Here is a 19,469-nt window from a genome sequence, read left to right on the forward strand (position 1 = left end):
AGATGAAATAATGCTTCAAAGCTTCCAGGGCAGGGGCGGGGTGCAGTGTTTACAAAGTGTTTTCCATGGCATGATGAGACATTAAAGATGACGGTAACCCATGGACTTGGGGTGATACTGAATAGACCAAAGCTAGCATGAGGTAGGGTTTTAGGTCCCTGTAGCCTGTGACCCCATGATAGGCTTTGTCTTACAAGGGCAGCTGCAGTTATCAACAGATGTTTCAGCTATAAATAATTGGTATCATCTCAGAAAAGACCCATCTACCTGGGGAGAGGGCATAATACCCAAACCCCTGCCCGGCTATTACAGCCACATTAATCTCCCATCTCGCCAGGTTTCTCAGAGAGTGTCCTGCAGGTGTTTTTTCTGCGAGAGCGCTGACAAAGTCTCTCCAGTCAGCAAGCTTTGTGTGGACTGTAAAGGAGGCTAGCCCCTGTCATAAATTTCTGTCGGTGGCCACACACCAAAGGGGAAAGGATTGGAGAGCGGGGGAGAAGGGAAGGGGAGGGAGGGGAGGGGGCAGTGTCCAAAGAGCAGAGCACATACAAGACATTCTCGATGAAGTGGGGATGCAGGGGGCACCAGGCTAAAGGAGCCTTGGTTTCAGCAGCTCAGAAATGGCGGAGGCGCAGTCTGGAATTCCCCCTTTTCTCCAGCACTGTCGATTTTGCTTTGCTCTCTTGGTTGTGGGATTAGTAAAGACGAAGTGTTACATCCATGCTGAGAAAAATGCTGCTTTTGACGAGTGAAGGGGAAGATTTCTATGGGAAGAATTCATGTTAAGACTGTGTAAGAAATGTCAGAAGAAATAACTGAAAAAGACAGATATAGACATTTAACTACCTTTCCTGCCCGCAGAATCGGACAGCTCATCGATTATTAAAATATGAAATGCTTAATATTAAAATTCAGCTCCTTGGACTGCGACACTGCAATGGGTAGCATACTTGACCAAAATAAGCCACAGGATTTTCTGGGTCCACTCTTCACAAGCTACAATCTCAAAAGCATTGAGAGTTCCAGAGAGCCTGGCCCATGGAGAGCTATAGTTCTCTCTATACATACACAGAGAGGTTTAGCAATTGTGCCCTTGGGGTCTGGCACAAGAGAAAAGCATCCTAAAAGTCTGACGAGGTGCGGCTGCTGAATTTACAGCTTGCCGGGTAAGCTGAAGAAAAAGGATGCTTGGAGTTAGAAAGCTCCCAGATTAAACACATCGGGGACTGAAGGAAGCCTAGTGGGCTGATTCTTAGGGCTGCCACTGAGTGGCCTTGTGAGGGGAACAAAGTCTTTCCATTCTCAGTGCCTCTGTTTCCACAGTTGGGAATCCACATGACTTACAGAGTTACATGGATTATAGAGTACCGAAGGAGGAAAGGTAAGTGTGTTCTTCAAATGGTTTGGACAACCCGGAACAGTTTCCCTCCCAATTCACATTGCAAATCCAAATCCAGAGGCTGCAACTTTAATTCCAGCAAGCTTCTGTCTTCAACACTAGGATGGTGATGCTGTTACCAGCTTTGGATGCGGGGAGGGGAACTGCATCCTGCCCCCTGATCCGGTAAAGATTATTGATTGGGGGGTCAAGAATTTGAATCCCTAAGTCCCTACACAATACTAACACTGTCACGTGGTGTGTGTGTGTGTGTAGGGTCTCACTGTAAGAGCCACTGCTGTAGGTATTAGCAGCATGATTCTAATACTGTCATATGCCTTGCAGGGATGGTATTAACCAGCAGAATGACATTGCCAACCCCTGCCATTTCTGGTACTTCCCTAAGATGTTCTTGGGTGCTCATATATTAAAGACATTTCAAATCAACAGGCAAAGATAATGTCTGCTGACATCCTGTACATAGAGAAAGATATAAAAAGTCTACAAAACTACAAATACAGTTCTTCAGCCACACTGGCCATTTTGGGTATCAGGAGCCCCATGTGGCTAGTGGCTGTCACACTGGAGAGCATACATGCTGATGCTTCCATTGCTGCCCAGAGTTCTGTGGACAGCTCATGGTCACTGGCTTCACAGTTAGCAGTCTGAGTATCTGCTTTAGCGTTCATGTTCTTCTCCTTAGACTCCCTGGAAAACTGAAGGAAAACAGGAGGAGGCTACTCTCTGGTCCCCTGTGTAAGAGGATGATAATCACTACAGGGCTGTTTTGACAAGCAACATCTGATGCAGATGTAAATTCCACACTATACAAATTATAGTTATTATTTCACTCTACTTTTACGTTGATACCAACCATAGCTATTAAAATTTCCCACTTAAGATAGGTTTGCTAGCACACACCTATAATCTACACTGTGGGAAAATTTGGAGGGAGTATCTGGAGTTCAAGGCCAGCCTAGGATACCTACTGAGACCTTGTCTCAAAGACACAACCCAGCTCAAACCAAACAAACTAAAATCTCTAGGTCAACACTTCACTCTTCGCAAGGACTTACTTTCCTCTGCCAATAGTCTCCACTCTGCTTAACCTATTTTACCCTGTCTAGGAACTCCTGAAGATGCTCTGAGAGTTTTTCCTACAACAAGGGAAAAACCGTGTCTATGTATTCGTTGGGAATAATCCCTAAACATAAAACCATGTAAACAATGCAAAAATTCTAGGATTTTGATGCCTGATATCCATACAAATATATTTTTACGTGAGGAAAAATACATTTAAGTTACTAAATTTCCTTGATGGTCACCCGAGAAATTCAAAGTAAAAGCAATGTTACTATGAGGCTGGAGAGATGGCTTAGTGGTTAAGAGCACATACCACTCTTACAAGGACCTAGGTGCTGTTCCTGACACCCATATGGTATCTCACAATGACCTTAAACTCTAGTTCCAGGGGATCCTACACCCTCTTCTGGCCTCCTCAGGCACCAGGAACGCATGTGGTACACATACATACATACACATGAAAGAAAAATAAATAAATCTTTTTTAAAAAGTAATGCGGCCACAAAGGAAAATAGTACTCCTTTTAACTTTCCTAGAACTCAAGCCTGGGTCTTCAATGTTATCTGGCTTCATATAGTGTTCTTAAAAATACAAAGCTTTCTATTAGTTCTTTGAAAACTAATTCATATATTCCATTTTGATCATGTTCACCTCCCCATTCCTCTCCATCACTCCTCCTAGATCCCCTGAACTTCATGCCATCTTTATTTTTAATAACCCCTACACTCTTCTTGATGCTCCTTCTTATGGGATGGTGGTATCAGTTTAGCTCAGCGGTTCTCAACCTTCCTAATGCTGTGGCCCTTTACTACAGTTCCTCATGTTGTGGTGACCCCCAACCATAAAATTATTTCATTGCTACTTCAGAACTAATTTTGCTACTGTTATGAATCGCAGTGCAAATATCTGATATGCAAACCCCAAAGAGGTTGAGACCCATGGGTTGAGAACTTCTGGTTTAGTTGGTTTCTTGTGTGTGTGTGTGTGTGTGTGTGTGTGTGTGTGTGTGTGTGTGTGTGTCAGGGGTGGGGTGGGTGGGGTGGGTGGGGTGCTGATATAACTTTCCTTTGTAAAGGAAAGCACTGATATTTGTATCCAAAGTATACACATAAGTTTTAACAGACATAAATCATTTCTTGTGTCCCATCAGGTCATAATTGACCAAAACTTGACGTAGATAGCAAGAACAACTACAGAGTCTATAAAAACATGAATATATATATATATATATATATATATATATATATATATATATACTTCTGAATGATCAGTGAGTAATTGAGTCAATCAGGGAATAAATTCAAAAAGTTATAGAAACCAATGAAAACCATCAAAACTACAGATTACTGGAATCCTTTGGGCACAGCAAGAGCAGTTCTAAGAGATAAGTTTAGATATAAATTTAGGTATGATAGAGATATGAATACCCATATTAAAAAAGCGAAGAGATTTCAAATAATCCAATGGTGTATTCAAATTGTCTGAAAACAAGTTAAACTTCATACAAATAGGAAGAAATAGTAACCATCAGGATATAAACCAACGAAATGGAAATTAAAGGAATAATACAAAAACTAATGAAAGAAACAGTTCTTTGAAAAGATAATGAGGTAGGCAAATGTTTAGCCAAACTAAGAAAAAAGTAATGAAAACCAAAGTTAATGAAATTGGAGATTACAGAGCGATTAGAACAGACGCTGGTGAAATCTAGAGGGCCATTAAGGACTATTTTAAAGCCTTACATTACAACACATTGAAAAACAGGAGTTGAAGACTAGGTAAGTCCATGACCTTGACTTGACACTTCTGAAACGACCTTAGTCATGAGGAACCAAGAGAGTGAACAGGACTGCCAGGGTGGGCAGAAACGGCTTGACATGGATCAGTAGCTTAGCCCATCCACACGAGATGGTGGGGAGAGTGTTTTTTAATTATCTGACTTCTAGAAAGCATCATTTCTAAATAAAAATGTTTTAAGGCACAGTAGAACCGAAACAACTCAGGTCCACCAAAAAGATGGGACTTTTTCAAGACAGCAGACTTCAGACTGTGCCCTCCACCCAGCCTTCTTCACTCACTTTAGGTTTGTCTTCCCAACACAGGAGGTTACAGGAAAATGATGCTTTTTAAATAGCTATTTCCCCCACATTAGTCAATCTGGCAGAGCTGACCATACGCGTAGGAACTGCCTTGTACTTCAGAGAAATTTAATCTGGTAGACCACTTAGAGTCTAAATGCCTCATTTGGGGGTGTCAGGGGGACCGGTGGTGTGTGACTTGTCCTACCAGTAACTGCTGCAGCCTGGCGCCGATCACATCCTGCAGGTTTGTTTTGTCCTCTGGGCTCACCGCTTGTTTGTACTGCCACTTTTCAGGCACGAAGGGCCACTTCATTTCCTTTGCCTCTTGGATCAGGGTCCTTAACTCGCTGGGGAGGGAAGCTGGAAAGGTCAGAGTTCAGGTAAGGAAATTGCAGTCAAAGAAAGGGCCATTGAGCTCCCCGTGTTATGACGAAGCACCCCAGTGGCCAGACCACTCTTCCTATCTGTTGCTGGCTGGCCCAAGCTGTTGGGGCTGCCTTGAAGAATAATAGCGAGAAGCTATCTGTCATGGGTGGCCTGAGTCTGCTGTGCCCTACAGGTAAATTGGGGTAGTCAGGCATTAAGAAAGGTTTTTAACAGGAAGTAAAGCACTTGAGTGACTGTCTCTGCATGAAGAATCAGAGAAAGGCGCGAAGGAAATATTCTTTTCCCTGTAAAGTGAGAACAGGGCCAGAGTGGAATGGTATCTTGAGCTCCTGGTACCTGAGAAGGGAATCAATTTGCTCAGCCTCTTTTTGCTTCTCTAGGACCTCGGCCCGTCTTACCCTTTAATCATTGACAATGCTTAATTAAATACAGACACAAAGTACAAACCCACAAATGGGATTTCTGATCATACCAACTAATTGTGAAGTGGACCCATTTCATATTTGTAACCGTGTTAAGTCTCTCAGTGGGTACCAATCCTAATAATTCAGGTTGACAGTCTCTTGTCTAAACTTCAGAAACACAAAAAAAGCTCTGGAAACTGCAAGTGTTTCCCCTAGTTTTGACATCCAAACCTCACCAGAGTTGAGTAGGGTTGACTGTCCTACTTGACACTCAAAATTCCACAGCAAGAAGTTCTGCACTGATGAGGCCCATTGTCGGTTTCACTCTGAATGCAACAGATGGTACACACTCCATACAACCTTCCTCATAATGGAAACAGACTCAATTTTGAGTCCGTGTGATGAACAAGGTTGTTTATAGACCTCTGTTTGTCTTGGGTCTCATATTGAACATATCCAAAACTTAGTTCACCAGATGTTTTCTAATTCCATTTCCCGCTATATTTTCTTTTGATGAATGGGACCATCACACTGTGACATCCAAATCAGAAGCCCAGTCATCCTAGATGCTTGCTTTCTTTCCCTCCCTGAATCAAGCTAACTATCTAATCCCATAGATCTTAAACCCATCTTTTTCTTTTTGGTATTTTCAGCCAATCCTCACAATCTTTTACAATATTAACCCCCTTCCCACTTTCCTAACAAAAGAGACCAGGACAACACTTTTCATAACATTTTTTAGTTCTTCGGTTTTACACATTCTGTTCTGTTTTGTTTGTAACTATCCTACTCCCAAAGCCTGATGACCAAACTCAGACCTATTGCCTTTGGTATTCAAAACAAACATCGACACTTCCTGTTAGTCTATCATGACCTCTCAGTGAAACTGAAATGCCTCTTCCATGTATTTCTGAACCCACAGATGCATGTTCTCTTCAGCCTGCAACCCACTGTTCTGTGACCACATCTCCCTGTCTTCCTGGGCTGAAAGCATCCTTGACACAGCTCTCATGTTTCACATCCCATCCCTTCTGTAATCACATCACTATGGTAGCATACTGTCATGGTTAAACACCAAGATAGCATTATATCTAACTGGGACATACTAAATAGAGAAAATAGAATGTGATGAACGAGCAGAATAAGAAGGAAGAAAATCTATCTTGGTCCTGGACATCTTTATGTGAACTGCCACCAGCGGAGCAAAGGTAAGGATGTTTCTAGGTGGTGAAAGACTGCTTGGCATTGAGAGGACCACACCTGAATGGCTAGTGTTGAGGACCAGAGATGACTCTATCGTATCCCATTAAAATTATGACTCCCAGTTCAGTGCCCCCTGGACCCTTACTCTGCAGTAGCATCCCCATGGAAGCAGAGTCCTAGAACTATGTGATCCCATTTAGCTGCAAAATACGTCTGTGTAACTGCTAGCCAAGGAATTTCTGTTCCTAAAAATGCAACATATGTGCAGAGTAAATTTCTTCAAGCGTGCTTCCAGATGGCGATGAGTCAGATGACTGTTGGAGGGGATGGTCCCGTGGTCCAGTGGACTTACAGATAATGTCCCTTTCCATTCTCAGTATCTTAATTTGACTGTAAATAATCTAGACACAAAGAGTGAACAACAGTCACTTGACGATGGAAATCCCGTTTGTGGGTTCATGGACTTGCATCGTGCTGTGGATTGAGTACTCCTTTCACAGTATTGGAGAATGTTTCTTCCTCTGCCTCCTTCTATTACTATTATTGAAACAGAGTATGGCTGTTAAGCCTAGGCTGGTCTCAAACTCTTGATCCTCCTGTGCTGGGATGATAGGCACAAACCACCATGCCCACCTAGAGAAAGCTTATTCTTTATCAACCATTTTTTGTCTCCTCCACAACCCTTCTCCAAGCCAAACTGCAAATAAACACCACCACGAACAGGCTGACGGAGCACACTGAAATATAAGATACCCCTAAAAGACAGGTTTGAAAGCTATGCTATATTTCAGTTTGCATTACAGTTCTTGCTCCATTTCCCCAGGCTAGCAGAGACAAGGAGGAGAGAGACGGAGTTGAAGGTAAAGATAAGTGACTGTGCCATGTCACCGTGCCCAAGTTTACCAGCCGCTGTGCCCGTAAGTGACTCTGCACTGTGGTGATATACTGTGTCCTTCAATATATTGTACACCCTAATAAACTTATCTGGGGTCAGAGGACAGAACAGCCACTAGATACAGAGGCCAGAAATTGGTGGCACACACATCTTTAATCCTATCACTTGGGAGGCAGAGATCCATCCGGATCTCTGTGAGTTCAAAGCCACCCTGGAAACAGCCAGGCATGGTGACTCACACCTTTAATCCCAGAAAGTGATGGCAGAAAGCAGAAATGTATATAAGGCGTGAAAACCAGGAACTAGAGCTGGTTAAGCTTTTAGGCTTTTGAGCAGCACAGTTCAGCTGAGATTCATTTGGATGAGGACTCAGAGGCTTCCAGTCTGAGGAAACAGGATCAGCTGAGGAACTGGCGAGGTGAGGCAGCTGTGGCTTGTTCTGCTTCTCTGATCTTCCAGCATTCACCTCAATACCAGGTCCTGGGTTTGTTTTTATTAATAAGACCTTCTAACAATTTCTGCTACACTGTACTAATGTCTTTCTCTATGGTTCTAGGCAATAACAACATCCGCAGTGCCACAACCAGCAGACCAAAGCTGCTCACAGCCACCTGCCCTCCTGAGCAGCAAGGGTTCTGCACAGATGCAGGGCCACAGGACCAGTGAGGGTTGTGCAAGTACACCACTCTGCATGTGAGAATTCCTAGTCCTAGAAGCTTACCTGAAGGGCCATGTCTAATTGAATGATTTTACAGCCCTGTTTTGCCTTATCTGAAACTAAATTCATTATTTCTCCTCTTCTGGGTCACTTGGCAAGAAAATGGCATCTGACTGAGGCCTTGGACTTCAACAGGGAGAATGTGAAGCTTAAGTGAGGACACACACTAGATATTGAAAGAGGAAAGTAGGCAAACTCTAGGAAAAAAACAAGAAAAACAACTCACCCCACACACAGCCCCAGGGAGCCAGAAAACCAGCTATCACTTATTGTCCGGGTACCTAGAACCTGTGGTTGATGACCAGGCATTGACGAGAGGAGCCCTGATCCCAGGGTGACAAGCACATGCAGCAAGCAGGCAGTCACACCCTTGTCAGTCCAGCTAGTAAAGAATGGAAGCACACACTGAGGCTTGTCTCAGGAACTGACTGCACGCTCAGGGCTTCATCCAGAAGGCAGGAGAATGACAGGTTACATAGCTGAGATGCCCTGTTAGACATGCAGGTGCCTGTCGACCATAACTGAGGGAAAGCCCATCCCATGACCTTCCCATTACAGAGTATATTTTATTCAGGCATCCTATTTTTAAATGAAACACCAAAACACTAAAAGTACACAGGAAAACTATTAAAAGCACAGACCAAGAACAGACTTAAACAAATGAAGGGTAAATTTTTTGAACAATTAAAAACGACCAGAATAAAGAGGTTGCCCCTCCAAAGAAGAAGAAATGAATCTTTTGCAGCTTTCTAGATTTTGTGACTGAACCTTCTCAAACAATATCTGTAACTATAAATAGCATAAACCAGGAAGCAAAAAAAAAATCTAGACCATGATTATGATGTAAATAGTCTTTCTTCAATCACTGAATGTATTTTTTAAATGGCATCAGGAGTTTGTTGGTGACAAAGAAAACAGAGACTGTCCATGCTGGTGAGGTGACCTATTTACGGAAGCCATGGAAGTCTATGGAAATCGATGAGGCACAAAATCCTTGTTTGAGAAAAAGTGTGTGCCACCATTCAGAAGTTGCTTCAATTTTTTAATAATTGAAATTTGCGTGCACCAGCCAACTTGGACCCTTTGTTCTTCCTGAACTCAACTGTTTCTTGTAGCCTCATGTTTACTGAAGCCTAAAATTAGAACTGACAGCAATTCTCCGCAACAAAGTGGGCTTCTTCCCTGCCCTTCAGCCTGCAGCCCGTCCCATTCATATCCTGGAACTCCACTCATCTCTCGGTGGTCATCTGCCAGGAGAAGAAAAATAGGGCAGAGGGGAGAATGTGTCATTCGGGGAAGGGGGCAGCCTCGGAACCTGCTGGCCCAACCCCTGGTGGTGTCTCCCATCAGAACCTCACCTCTACACCGCTGGTCCTCACTCTTGTCCTCCGTAGACACATCTGGCGTTTCCAACAAGAGATGATCCAGCACTTGCTTACATTCATGCAAGATCGAGGCCACAGCATCTTGACTATTCATGATGATTACCCACCCTCCAGGATGAATTGAGTGTCCCTGGGTCTACGGTGATCAATGACCTAGGAGAGCCATTGATTCTCAATAAAGCAAGCCCCTTGAAGGCTGAGGTACCTGGTGAACAAAAGAGAGAGAAGGATGATTAACTCAAGCGTCATCAATTATCTGTGAGTCTCAAGCAGGGAGGGATAATAGAGCAAACACATGAAAATACATGACCGGCCCCGAGGATGCTGTTAGGGGAGTGTGTGAAATGATTGCAGGGTCTGATCTAGATGGGCGGCACCTCGAAGGCATAGAGTGCAGAAGGGAGAGAGTCTGGGTATAGAGCTTGGTCACCCATGGTGAGGTTGGTGAACTCACATGGGCCGAATAAAATGAATGTGCCCCATGATTTATGTACTTTCTGCATGCTTCCCCCAGTGCCTCTGGGTCCCTGTAGCAGTGAGTTTTCCGCCTTTCTGGAAGTCTACAGGAAGCATCTGGCTGACAGTTATAATAGCCACGCTCAAGCACATGGTAATGTGAAGTTCACCACTTTCACAGCCCACTACTGATTTCCCCTGTGCAGTATTCTTCATGGTATTTAGCACTATGCAATTTGGATCAAGATAGGCAATGACAGATGCCAAGTTTAAAGCTCTTCACTGCCAGGCATATTGCCAAGTAAAATAGAGAAATGGTATTCCAGAAAACCCAATTTCCCAGAGCTTTGACTCGGATGGATCCATCATGCAGATGGATGGACCGGCGCTGGCAGACGACATGTAAGCAGTAGACTCCATATGCAAATATGGAGATCGAAGGAGCTACCGCACTCAAGGTAAGTCTGAGAATAAAATAATTTACTAGCATGGTAAAACCAGCCAATAAATGAAAAGCAATTCCTGGTTAACAGATATTTTGGTCTGTCTTCCTTTTGTTGCGGTAGTACCTTGTAAACAAAAGACATTATCCTCTTTGCCCTTGATGGAATAAGGAGTGGCATTTCTCTGGTTTAGACACTTGGTGTGTGTGTCGGGGGACGGGATGGGGGGTGGGGGGGATGTAGCAGTGCATTGCCAGGGCAAGAATCTGACCCCGAAGATGGTAACAGCTACAAGGGGATGGCCAGTGCCTCCGCCTCAGAGCTCATCCACACAATGACAAAGTCACCGAGAATGTTAAAGCCGAGAACTGTTGGGTTGGTATTAAATGTGCGCTTCTATCCCATGGTCTTGATTTCAAAGCATGCCTTTAAATGAAGCCTTCAGGGTGTCATAGGCCTGTTTCACTCAAAATGATAATGTATTTATTGGTGAACACAAGCAGAGTTCTCAAGTTAAAATTTTGTCACATTTGTTTTTTGTTTTTTGTTTTGTTTTGTTTTGTTTTGGTTTTGGTTTTTTCGAGACAGGGTTTCTCTGTGTAGTTTTGCGCCTTTCCTGGAGCTCACTTGGTAGCCCAGGCTGGCCTCGAACTCACAGAGATCCGCCTGGCTCTGCCTCCGAGTGCTGGGATTAAAGGCGTGCGCCACCACTGCCCGGCAATTTTGTCACATTTGAAGAGCATTCGCATAAATGAAGTAGTGAGAAATTAGTCACGAAATTATCTAAGGCTCGGTGTAAATTTACCCTCTCTTTCAACTAGTGTGTCTCAGAAAGGATTCCTGCACAGATTGGGCTGTTGCACTAAACTGTGCCCAAAGTCCCTTTTAACTCGTGTCTACAAGTCACAGTGTTCTGTCCAATAAGCTGGCCATGAGTGTGTCTAGCTATGAAGAGATCAGGACTTAAGGGCTAGAATTTTATCCTCAGACTTCGGTTACAAACAAACGAGGACTTGCTCAACCCTCTGAGTACCGCAAGGAGCAAGCAAGACATAGTTAGTGGACTAGAGTGGGCCAGAGTAACAGTAGCATCCTGTTCCCAGTGCTCCTCTGAAGAGGAAGGTATCGGCTACAGGGTGAATTTGGTTCAGAGACTAAGGCAGGTACTGGCAGCTCAGGAAGGGAAAAACAAACTGCTGGTCCGGGACCTGCAGGTGAATCAGGTCATCACTTCAAGCCCCGAATTAAAGCTGGAAGTGGACTAACTTTCCTAGAATCCTTTTATTTTGGGGCGGGGGGCAGAAAGGCTGCATAACAAGAGTGGGAAGAACTAGTCGGTGCACAGAGGAAGAAAAGTGTGTTACAATACGGTCCCAAAGGGAAGGCCATCGTCTTGTAGAGCTCACAGAAGAGAGAGTAGAAAGGAGATTCTCAGAGGCCTGCAGGGGAGAGACATTGGGAAACATTGTGACTCTGAGGAAATGTGTTTAGATCTTTAACGTGAAACATGAAGAACAAAATGTCTGCAGCCATACCACCCCCAAAGTGGAAGATAAGCAGGGTCAGGCCTGGTTAGAAGTGGGATGGGAGACTGCGGGAATACTAGATCATTCTAGGCATTGACAGTGACAATCTAGCCTCCAACCATTTCACCTTCCCTTATTGATAACATGGGTAAAGGCACAGGCTGCCTCCATGTGACCGCATGAAGAGGAACCAGAATGAGGAAAAATAGGCTCTATTTCAATAAAAGAAATGGGAGGAAACCCAGAAGCCCTGAAAACAGTGGTAGTGAACAACAAAAGTGTGGAGAAAAAGATGAGTAGAATTCATATAACTGAAACATAAAATTATTAAAAATATTAAGTTCAATCCATGGAAGAATTTGATGATATTAGCTCAAGCATAAGATAGAATATCTGAACTGGATGATAAATCAGAACACACTATCCTAAATGTGCCAGAAAAGGAGATCAACATCTAAACTCCCAAAGAGAGGTTAAGTAACAGGAAACAAATGCGTGGAAACCTTGAGTCCTGGATGGGAATAAGAGGGAGAAAAGGAAGAAGTGTTCCGAGAAATAAAACGTGCTCGAGAGCTTTCTGAGCAGGAGAAGGAAACCATGAGGATAGTCATGACCCTCAAGCAAGACAATGAAAGAGTACAACTCCACACCTTGAGATACCACGGTGAGATGAGAGACCATCAAAGGCACAGCAGACCCGGCAGCAGCCAGAGAAAAAGAACTGCCTTCAAAGAAACAAATAGATTCGTAGGTGTCCGATTAAAACCAACAATGGCAACAAGAAGGTACAGAATGAAGACCTTCTATATGTTGGTACATGGATGACTTGCAACGTGAAAAGATTCTAAAACAAAAACCTAGAGATCATTACTAAACGAACCTCTAAAGTAAAATAGGTCCTTGGCTAAATCTGAGCAACACTAGTTGTATAAAGCTGCCACAGGAATCCCACAGTGCTCTTCATCGCAGTATCACTCACAAGATGCCAGACAAGCAGTCAACCTAAGCATCCAGTAAGGAATTTTCAAGAAGCGCCACGAAATCAAACTTAACTTGAAAAGAGAAAGAAAGCCCACCATCTGTGACAGTATAGCTGAACCCAGAGGACATAGATTTCGATGAAATAGACCAGATAGAGAAGGGCAAGTACCATACCACCTCCCTTGTGTGTGCAACCTAAAGACATCAAGTCCATAGAGGCAGAGGGAAGAAGGAGGGCTGTCAGTGGATGGCACTGGGGGAGGAGTAGGAGGTGTTGGCCAAAGAACACAAATTTTCAAGAGATTTACTGTACAGCATGATGATTATAATCAATGACATATTAAATGCTTGCAAATTACTGAGTACATATAAATTATTTCACCATGAAATTAATATGTAAGGTAATACATGTCACGTAACTTTCTTTAGTCATGCCGCAGTATATACATATTTGAAAACATTATGCCCTGTACTTTGTCAATTGAAAAAGAATAGATTAGGGGCTAGAAAGATGGTTCAGTGATTAAGAGCACTGGCTTCTCTTGCAGAGGTCCGGGGTTCAGTTTCCAGCACCCACATGACAGCTTACAACCACCTGTGACTGCAGTTCCAGAGGCTCTGATGCCTTCTTCTGACCTCCCCGGCACCAGGCACACACATGGCGCACCTGCATACATGAAGGCATAACACTCATACATATGAAAAGAAAACCATGAAAATCTTATCAAAAGGATAGGTCAAAAACACAACGCATATAAGGAAATGCACAAGTGAAAATACAAACATTATGTAAGTCATGAGATGAACCGATATTCACAAGTTCTTAGATCTGTAATTGGACCAGGTGGAAGGGAGATTTTAATTTGGACTGTAATAAAATGTCTAAGGCAATCCTTAAAATTTGAGATAAAATGTAAAACTCTGAAACTAGTAGAAAAAAAGTAAATATTACAATAGAAAGTAAAATCAACAAGGATGAGGAAGAAGAAACACAAAGGACAAACCAAGATGGCTGAAATAACTTTCAAATACATTAGCATTTCTAAAAATTGCTTCAGCTACAAGTTAAAGATAAGATTGCATTAACAGTTGTTATATGGAGATTGGAGGGACGCCTCAGCAGTGAACAACACTGGCTATTCTTCCAGAGAACACAAGTTCAATTCCCAGCACCCCCACGGTAGCCCACAATAGTCTGTAATCCCAGTTCTAGGGGACCCAACACCTTCTTCTGACCTCCATGGTTACCGGATTCCCTCTTCTGGCCTCCATGGGCACTTCAGAAGCAAGTGATCTACATACATGCATTCAGACAAAACACTCATACACATACTAATTTAAAATTTTCCAAAGTAGTTATATGCATTTTTTAAAGCACGAAAGTGTAGAAAATACAGAAAGAACACAGAAAGGCAGGGAAAGATACATTAGAAAGATAACAAAAAGGAAGCAAATGCAGCTATATTAATATCATATTAAAAATACAAAAACTGAGAGGCACAAACTGTTACTACAGATAAAAAGATCACTTCATCAGATTCCTGGCCAGGTCACCAGGAAGGTCCAGCACTTCTAACCTTGTGTGCATGATTCATAGTCTTAATGAAATAGACAAAAAGCTAGGGACTGGGCATACAGCTAGTGCCAGGGTGTTCACTTAGCATGCACAAAGATTTGAGTTGATTCGATCCCAAGCATCTCTCTCTCTCTCTCTCTCTCTCTCTCTCTCTCTCTCTCTCTCTCACACACACACACACACACACACACACACACACACACACACACACACACACACACACACACGGCTTCACAGAGAGGGCTGCCGGAGAAGCCCTGTTGGTAGGGTGCTTACTGAGCATACATGAGACCCTAGGTTCAACCCCCAGCATGGCATAACGGTAAACAGAAAAGGCAGAAAAGAACAAAATAAACAGCAGAAATTTACATAAAATACTCCCTTTCGGGGGCTGGACATTGCTGACGGGGGTAAAGCACAAGCATGGGGACTTGAAGTCGGCTCCCCAGAACCCAGCTAGAACCCCAGAGCTCCCGTAGTGAGCCGAGGAGAGACAGCCAGGCCAGCACACAGCAGGGAAGGGAGCCTCATCTCAAACCAAGTGTAAAGTGAGGATAGACACCGGAGGTTGTCCCCTGACCTCCACAAGTGTGCCATAGCAGGCACGCGCTGGCTCCCATACGTACAAACTTGCATGCACACGTGCGCGTGCGCACACACACTTACACACACACATACACACACATACATGGGCACACACATATAGACAGAAACACAGATTAAAAGAATTCAACGGGAATAAATAACGTATTGACTGTTTCAGAAGAAGAATGAAAGCCGCAAACAGCTAGCAAACTTGTTTGAGAAACACACACAAAGAACTAGACTGGGAATACAAAAATTGGAGACAGAACAATATATTCTTTTACAAAGCTAAAAAATATTAGAAATACTGTATACTAATGACTTTGAAAACTCCAACAAAGTGAATTAATTTTATAAAATGTAACTCAAAAGAAATCAAGGAGAAATAATAAAATTTATATGATTCTATAATCTTAAAGAAACTTAGTGAGGAAAAAAAAACTTCTATGAAGAGAACAATAGGAACACCATACAATGTTAGCAACAGTGAACAAACCAAAAATTCAGTGCTGAAACAATAAACTATTAGAAATAAAATTTAAGAAAAGTAAACAGTTGTCGTGGCATTAAAAATATACAATGTACCATAAAAATCATATATATGATTTTATAAATTTTATGTAACTTATTTAATATAATTATTTTATTTATAATGTCTAAATATTATATAAATTATTTACATTTATATTAATTTTATTGTTTACTTATTAAAATTATTTCTATAACTTATTTATATAAATTGTATAATTACTATATGAAATTAAATTTTTTATATAAATATATGCAATGAAATAAATATACACAAATACATGTAAGTATATTCAAGTATATAAAAATAAAAATATGTTTGTAATAAATAGATTGTATTATCTAAAAATAAAATTATATAGTGCCTAGGAACAATTTAAGGAACAAATGTGTGGGGCTTTTAGAAGAGAAGTTATAAAGGCCCATGGAAAGGTAGTCCATATTTATGTCTTGAAAAACTCACTATTGTTAAGACATCATATTCTTTCCAAATTAATCTATAACTTTAATGCAACACCAATAGAAATATCCACATCTTTGTATGTGTATCTGTGTGACCTCAAAGGTCACCCTGAAATTTATATGGGAGAATAAAGAATAATGAAGGACTAGACGTACATCTCAGTAATGGACTGTGCTGGTTTAAAGCAAAACCAAACAAGACAGAATCTAGATACACAAGATTAGGAAAAAAAAGAAGAAAAGAAACTGAAACATCAAATGCAGATAGTTAATATTAAATGATATTAGATTACATAAATTATTGTCCTGGGAGAAATCAACATAGTAAACACACAAGGAGCCCAAAGAAGACCCACACCTGTGCAGAAACTCCGTCATTACAGAGCAGGGTGTGGCATTGGGCTAAAATGTTACTTTCTGAGAATCAGTTCTACAGGTTTCCAAGTGAAAAATAAAGTTGTGCATCCTCCAAAGGATCTCACGAAAGGAGGACCAGGGTGTGCAAAACAAATTATATTTAATTCCAAAGCAAAGATAAATTTCGAGATAAATTCATGTATCAAATACTGCTATATTGATGTAGATGATTTAGTGGTTTTTCGTGTTTTCACAACACATTTACAACCATCTTTAGCACCTAATTCCAGATAGTCTACAGCCTCAAAAAGGAAGCACATATGTGCTAAGTTGTCACTGGAATCTCTCCTCACGTCTTGACATCTGCCAACCTGCTTTCTACATCCATGGATCTGCCTGTTATGGTCATGGAAATGGGGCCATACCACAGCACCCTCCTCTCACGTAGTACCAGGTTATTATCACACTAGTGTTGTAAAATAAATCAGTATTTCACTTCTTTGGGCTGCTGACATTTTGCTTGCTTGCTTGCTTGCTTGCTTGCTTACTTACTTGCTTCCTTCCTTCCTTCCTTTTTTGACATAATTTCTTGTATTTCAGGCTGACTTGTAGCTCCCTTTGCAGCCAAGGATGGCCTTGAACCTCTTTTCCTCCTCCCTCTACCTCCCAAGTGCTTAGTATCACTATTCCTGGTACATATAGTGCTGAAGACCAAACCCAGGGTTTTGTGCATATTAGTCTCATCCACCTTACCAACTGAGCTACATCCCTAGACCAGAATTCACTTCTTGTTTTCTTTTTCTTTTCTTCTTATTTTTTTGAGACGGGGTTTCTCTGTGTAGCTTTGTGCCTTTCCTGGAACTCACTCTGTAGCCCAGGCTGTCCTCAAACTCACAGAGATCCGCCTGCCTCTGCCTCCCGAGTGCTGGGATTAAAGGTGTGCGCCACCACTGCCCGGCCCAGAATTCATTTCTTTTTACAGCTGAATAACCAACTGCCCTTGTTCATTCATTGATTGCATTTCAATTGCCCTAATGTTTCTATTACTGTGAATGTGGTTGGTTTTCACACTACTATACAAGACATTGTGGGTAAGATGTCAAGACTTAAAAGAGGGTTTCTTTTAAATCACCTTTGGTTGAGGAAGAAGTTTTCAACACTTGCAAAAAAAGAGGAGGAAATTATAATGGATATATTTAATTAATTACAAAAGACAAATTTCTGATTTACAAAACCACAACATAAAGCAAATAAAATGAGAAATCACAAACTAGAAGAAAGTATTTGTTTTTGAGACAGAGTTGCACTATGTATACCTAGCTGACCTCAAACTCTATGTAGATGGCCTTGAACTCACAAAGATTCACTTGCCTCTGCCTCCTGAGTGCTAGGGTTAAAGGCGTGCACCACCATACCTTTTGGTAGGAAGTATTTGTAAGTTTAAGTTTGGTTGGTGACTGAAAGATTTCTACCCAGAATACATAAAGGATTCCCATAATCTAACAAGAAAAGAACTAGTTACGTGTCAAGAAAAGAATATGCAAAAGATTTGGACACGTCACACAAGAGAAAACACAACATCTAATAAATGTGAAAAGTGTTCAACTTCATTATCCATCAGGAAAAATGAGTTTCTGTTGTGTGAAAAACTATTTACTCCTTGATTAGAAAACTCATTTAAAAAGCAATAATAGGAATTGTTGTGGAGAATAGTGTTGTATATTCCACTCTCCACTGGTTGCTCCAACCATATATAGACATTATACTGCCCGTGCTTAGGTATAAACTCAACTTAGAGAAATTCTCCAATCTGAGCCTTGCTGACATATATAATGTCCACAGTGATGAAATCTGTGCCAACCAAAAAGCCAAATATTCTTACACTATAAATAGAATAAGCAAAGGAACGCCTAACAGTTGCAGCAAACACCATGGCAAAGTTCAGAAATATAAACGGTAAGTCACACGTGGGTATGGACATGAATCTATGAAACGCTGGTGTCTAAGTAATATATTGTGATGGGGTACAAATACATACGGTGAAGTCACAAAGGAAAACAAGGACATCATCTACATTTATCAAATTACCACTAGGTACTGCAAATGTGTGTAGTTAAAATAATTTAAAAATTTTAAAAGAAGGAAAGATAAAGCAGAAATCTAAAACGTCCGTTTTTAGGGGAAAAGGGAGAAGATGGGGTGGAGCTGAGCACAGGGCACTAAAAGTAAACTTATAGGCACGATACTCTTCTACTTAAACCAAATGATTCCCCTGCTCACTGTGTTCCACACATATGGTGCCAGTCTTAGAAGTCTGCATATCTATTTGGCAATCAAAAACTCCGAAGGATAAAGTTGTCCTGAAGCCCAGGTGTATTGAACAGCTAATAAATATCAGTTACTGCCCCGAGGGCTGGAACCCGTGACTCCAGGCAGAAATGGTCAGAGCTAAAGCCTTTCAGAATGGAGGGGGCTCTTGGGCAGGGAACTGCGGGAAAGGTGGGATTTGGACAGTGGCGTGGACAAAGAATGTGAGTCAGAGACTCTCATGTGGCCGATGAGCAAGTTCCAGAAAGCCTTGACAGGCAGCTTGAATCACTAGGTAAACAAGCTGCAGATTGAAAGGACATCTCATTCATGCTTACATGTTCTTTGAGTAGAAAACAAAAACAAAAGTAAGTTTTGATTTTTTTTTTAAAGGATGAATAGATCTTATAAAATTTTGCAAGTGAAAATATTTCTTCACATTTCTTTCTTATTTAGTTTCCAGCCTATGGGCCATACCTTACTGAAACAGGAGACTGAATGGTGAAGCTGCCTCCTGCCTTTGCCTCTCTGGTCCTGTCTCCACCCTCTCCAGTTCCCTGCCACTGAGTATGTTTACCAAACCTGCTGTGCAAGAAAGTGCAGTAAGAGTGTTCTGGGTCACAAATGGGTTAGCTGGTGGCCTCAGGAAGGAAGAAGAGGGAAAATAAAAGGCCACACTGCAGGGGCTGTTGTGGCGGCTCCCGGCTATAGTTA

The 19,469-nt window shown here is 41.9% G+C and overlaps 1 protein-coding gene across 3 annotated transcripts in view; it reads right to left on the reverse strand.

Annotated features, from left to right (window-relative positions):
* Alpk1 (alpha kinase 1) overlaps positions 1 to 19,469 on the reverse strand; it is a 108,276-nt gene that overhangs the window by 52,084 nt on the left and 36,723 nt on the right. For 2 of the 3 annotated variants that reach the window (XM_006970426.4, XM_076574968.1), the window contains exons 2-3: positions 9,508 to 9,739; positions 4,748 to 4,902 (exon numbers count right to left, since the gene is read on the reverse strand). In XM_006970426.4, coding sequence (XP_006970488.1) covers positions 4,748 to 4,902; positions 9,508 to 9,628 — 276 coding nt within the window. In that variant the 5' untranslated portion in view covers positions 9,629 to 9,739. Of the gene's footprint in view, positions 1 to 4,747; positions 4,903 to 8,375; positions 8,476 to 9,507; positions 9,740 to 19,469 lie in introns of those variants that run through there. The other variant, XM_076574969.1, reaches the window with a different exon arrangement.

This window comes from Peromyscus maniculatus, chromosome 6 (assembly GCF_049852395.1).
Source record: "Peromyscus maniculatus bairdii isolate BWxNUB_F1_BW_parent chromosome 6, HU_Pman_BW_mat_3.1, whole genome shotgun sequence".
Taxonomy (NCBI): domain Eukaryota; kingdom Metazoa; phylum Chordata; class Mammalia; order Rodentia; family Cricetidae; genus Peromyscus; species Peromyscus maniculatus.